Here is a 4,533-nt window from a genome sequence, read left to right on the forward strand (position 1 = left end):
TTTGTTGCCGGATTCTGTATGCGTGAAAATGGACGTAAAAATGGAGCAACGAGTTTGTGTGAAATTTTGTTTGAAAATCGGGAAATCAGCTTATCAGACTTACGAACAGCTTTTGGAGATAATTGTATGAACCAGTCAAATGTTTTTGTCTGGTTCAACAAATTTAAAAATGGCCGCGAATCATTTGAAGATGAACACGGTTCCCTGGAGTTATTCGCAGATTATGGTTAATTGTTTGTTTCTTCAATGGATTATAAATGTGGTCTCTGTCTGTAATGTCGAACGAGATAGTTTACACTCATAATGCCCGTTAACAGCGAAAAATATGGCAACTTAGTAACAATTTTTACAATAGTCTCCTCATTAGAATTTTCTACCACTAATTCTTTTTTTGTGCACAGTGATTATGCTTAACTACAGTCGAACACATCGACACACACACCTTACACACATCTTTAAAAATTCTATTGAGTAGAAGCAGTTGTCAAGCAAATATAACGATTTCGGTTTGTGCCTGTAGTTAATTTGTTGTGTATTAAATTTTTAATTATAATACAGTTCAAATCGCAATAAATGATAATTACTGCAAGCAGTTCCAATGATCTTGTCGATAGACAATCGTCATTTTGAGAAAAATTGTACTTCACGTCTTCACAAAGCTGTGTCAGCTGTTCTCGCCTCTCGACGTCATGCAGAGTAAATCTGTGGAACAGAGGTCGCAACGCCGTCAAGACGTGAGTTAAAACATTTCTCTCATGACGACTGACCGAAATTGGTTTTAATATTTAATATTCCCCCCATAGATTTGAATGTATAACACGATGTAGCCTAGGCAAATGAGCCTGACTGTTGTCCGCAGCAACGCAGTTCGGCAACGTAGACTTCGTTTGCCCGCTCTCTTCTGCCGCGCATGCGCAGTTCTCATCACTCCACTGCTCCGCCTCTATGAGCGGAAGTGCCTTCTTACGTGACGTGAGCTTAGACAAAGACTACTACTATTGCCAATGTCTGCCCCTGGTAGCTGAGTGGTCAGCGCGATGGAATGTCATGCCTAACGACCGGGGTTCGATTCCCGGCTGGGTCGGAGATTTTCTCCGCTCAAAGACGACGCAACAGACGGCGAAGCCCCAGCTGCGGCTCAAACGACGAAAGGATGGAGAACCTCTGACAGGGAAGCGTCGGACACGCCTCCCGCGAACGCGGGAATACGAAACATCGAACCAAAGGACCTTGTCCTCCGGCCGGACCGCCCACAGCAAGTACAACTCCCGCCTCCATACAGCGCTTAAATGCAGGAACGCTCATGCTATAACGTCATCACGTGTAACGTAAATAGGATGAATTCGGTTGTGAAGATAGGCGCCCTCACAGAATTCCTGCAGCACCAAGCTGCCGATGGGGCAATGTTACAAGAAGTCGTCACTACCGACTTAGAACAAGTACCGGGATTCGACGTCTTCACCAACATGGACGCAGAAACGAGGAATGGGACTGCTATAATGGTGAGGAATGGGATCGACGTGGAGAACATCAAGACCCTGACTGACGGCCGCGGAATAGCGATAAAAATAGCTGAGACCCAAGTCGTTAATATCTATGCGCCGTCAGGCACAGAAAACAAACGAACAAGAAGCCAGTTCTTCAATGAAGATATGTGTGGGCTCCTCCCACACAACAATAGCAACGTTGTGCTGGGAGGCGACTTCAACTGCGTGTCTGCGCCGGAAGAGCAAGTCCCGGTACTAAATCTGTGCATGGACCTGCAGGAACTCCTAAGAAAGTTGAAACTAGACGACTCTTGGCGTGTACTATATCCAGACACAACCGAATTCACGTATTACCACAACCACGGAAGAAGCAGGCTCGACAGGATTTATGTGACCAGGGAGTTGGCCGCCTCCGTATCGCATGTGGAAGTCTGCCCTGTGATCTTCTCCTACCACTGTGCCTACAAATGCAAGCTGCAGTTGGCAAAAAGAAAAATCCCATGAGGAAGATCGCTGTGGAAACTTAACACGCAACATCTAAGTGACGCCAAATTACATCAGGAGATTGCGCACACCCTAGAAGAATGTTTACAGACGCGGCAACAATATCCGTCCACCACACAATAGTGGGTCGAATGTGGGAAACCACAAATAAGGAAGACACTGATTAGGCACAGTGCGGAGAAGGCTTTTTGGAGGAAAAGCAAGGCAGACTTTTACGCAGAATGTCTGAAGAACGCACTCAGCGGTCCTCCAGACGACGACCTGCTTCTCACGCAAGTCAGAGGAATAAAGGCGCGACTACTCAATATCAAGCGCCAACAAATGAAAGACGTCGTCGTCCGCAGCCAGACACACGGCGCCACCGAGGATGAACCTGCCACACTGCACCACCTGCATAGAGAGGTGGAAAGGGCTAAAAGCAGAGCGATCAGGGAGCTTAGCGACGCAGCAGGCTGCAAGATGACAACCAAATGGGGCATGATGCATCACATAGAGAAGCACCTCTCTGACCTCTTCAAGGGCGATGTATCAGACGACGCAGAAACAGCGAAAATACTAGAACCGCGCAGACAGCTGAACAACGGCGATCGCGCATTGCTGACCGAGGCAGTGTCAAAGGACGAAGTGAGAGCTGTCCTCAAAACCTGTGCCAGCTGCAAAGCCCCAGGAGCGGACGGAATACCGTCAGAATTCTACGTCGCCTGCTGGGACAAAGTAGGTGGAATAATGACGGAAATCGTTAATGAAACTCTAAACGAAAAAGAAATACCACCCCCGTTCCTGGAAGGGACCATTACTCTGATCCCGAAGACAAAAGCGCCGAAAACATTAACAGACTTCTGCCCAATAACTCTCCTAAACGCGGACTACAAGTTAATAGCAAAATGCGTCGCTGAAAATATGAAGCGTGCCTTGAAGAAAGCCATCAGCCCGTGGCAGACATGTGTAGTGTTAGGCAGGAACATCTTCGACGCCGTCTGCACGTACAGAGACGTTATAGCCCACGCCGCATCCAACAGAGCGACTGCAGCGATCATTTCTGTCGACTTCCAAAAGGCCTTCGACAGGATCGGTCACCACTACCTGCTAAAGACGTTGACAAGACTCGGGTTTGGCCCCAAATTCGCGCAAGTCATCGAAAACATGTTGACTAATGCCACATCACGAGTGACTGTAAATGGCTGGATATCTGCGCCAATAAAACTGGGAAAATCTGTGAGGCAAGGGTGCCCACTGTCGATGGCATTATTCACAGTAGGCCTCGACCCAATCCTACGGCTACAAGTTGCAGGATGTTAAAGTAACATGTATAGCATGTGCCGATGACTTGAGCATTTTTGTGGACGGAAAGGAGGATATTGACAAAGTCCTACCAATAATTGAATCCTTTAGCAAGGTATCTGGGGCGAGAACTAACCCCAAGAAAACAGTGCTGCTCCCGACAGGGAACACGAAATTGAGAGAGGCCAGACCATGGTACCAGGTGACCGAAAAGTATAAGGTGCTAGGAGTCCAGCTGCAGGCCTGACCACTGAAAATGGCCGCAGAAAACTGGCAGAACATCCTGAACACCACCAGAGAGCTCGTCAGGACAAACTCCAACAGACACCTAACGTTGGAACAATAAACGCAGCTGATCAACGTAACGATCCTGGCGAAGGCTTGGTACATGGCACAAGTCATAAATGTACCAACAGAAATAGGGAAGTCTATAAGAAGCGCTGTGTACTACCTGCTGTGGAGGCGGGAAAATTTTAAAGTGTCACTAGCCACCAGCACTCTCACTAGAGAAGAAGGGGGGCTGGGGTTGGTAGATGTTACAACGAAATGCGCGGCACTGTTGCTCCACAGAGCAACGAAAATGGAGGACAGAAGTGTAGACTGTACCACGTCGTCTCTACTGAAGCAATACAGACCAGACTCCGAGGAAGCGCCGGTAGACGCCAGTCGGCTACCATTTAAGATGCGCTACCTGAAGCAAATAATAATAGACAGTAGCTACATCATGCCCACCTTAGCAGTTAGAGAAACGAGTACAGCAGGGAAAATCTATCGCACATTACGAGGGAAACAAGACAGAAGCAGAACAGAGACGAATCTTCCAGGCCACGATTGGCCACAAGTCTGGAAGAACCTCTCGGAAAAAGCCATACCTCCAGAAGCTAGAGACACGTGGTACAAAGTCGTACACAAGACCATACCCACGAACGAGCGTCTAGCAGGCATAGGCACGCGTGAGTCGGCGAACTGCGAAGCGTGCAACCAAATAGACTCCCTGGAACACCGCTTCACATGTCGGACAAGCCAGCAGATATGGGAGACATGCAGAAGAATTGTGGCACCGTAATATAGAAATCACGGCTCTCACCGTCCCAGAGGAAAAAGCTTCCCTCGGCCCAAGCGCGTCGCGACCATGCGGACACTTGCAATGACAGCGCATGCTATAATCTCAAAAAGACAGACGGACACATTACAGTTCCTCACAGATCTCTGGGAGGAGCACAAGAGAGCCAGGCAGACAAGCAGAAAAGCAACTACCGTC

General features: G+C 48.2%; 1 protein-coding gene across 1 annotated transcript; it reads left to right on the plus strand.

The window, feature by feature from the left end:
- The first annotated feature begins 1,403 nt into the window (after positions 1–1,403).
- LOC124795893 lies at positions 1,404–1,991 on the plus strand. Its single transcript, XM_047259972.1, has one exon. It carries the CDS (start codon positions 1,404–1,406, stop codon positions 1,989–1,991), a length of 588 nt encoding a protein of 195 aa, XP_047115928.1.
- Positions 1,992–4,533: the final 2,542 nt, after the last annotated feature.

The sequence above is a fragment of the Schistocerca piceifrons genome, chromosome 4 (assembly GCF_021461385.2).
Source record: "Schistocerca piceifrons isolate TAMUIC-IGC-003096 chromosome 4, iqSchPice1.1, whole genome shotgun sequence".
NCBI classification, from domain to species: Eukaryota; Metazoa; Arthropoda; class Insecta; order Orthoptera; family Acrididae; genus Schistocerca; species Schistocerca piceifrons.

Coding starts and splice junctions, on each gene's coding strand:
- LOC124795893 (XM_047259972.1), top strand. CDS start 1,404: ATGTTACAAGAAGTCGTCACTACCGACTTAGAACAAGTACCGGGATTC.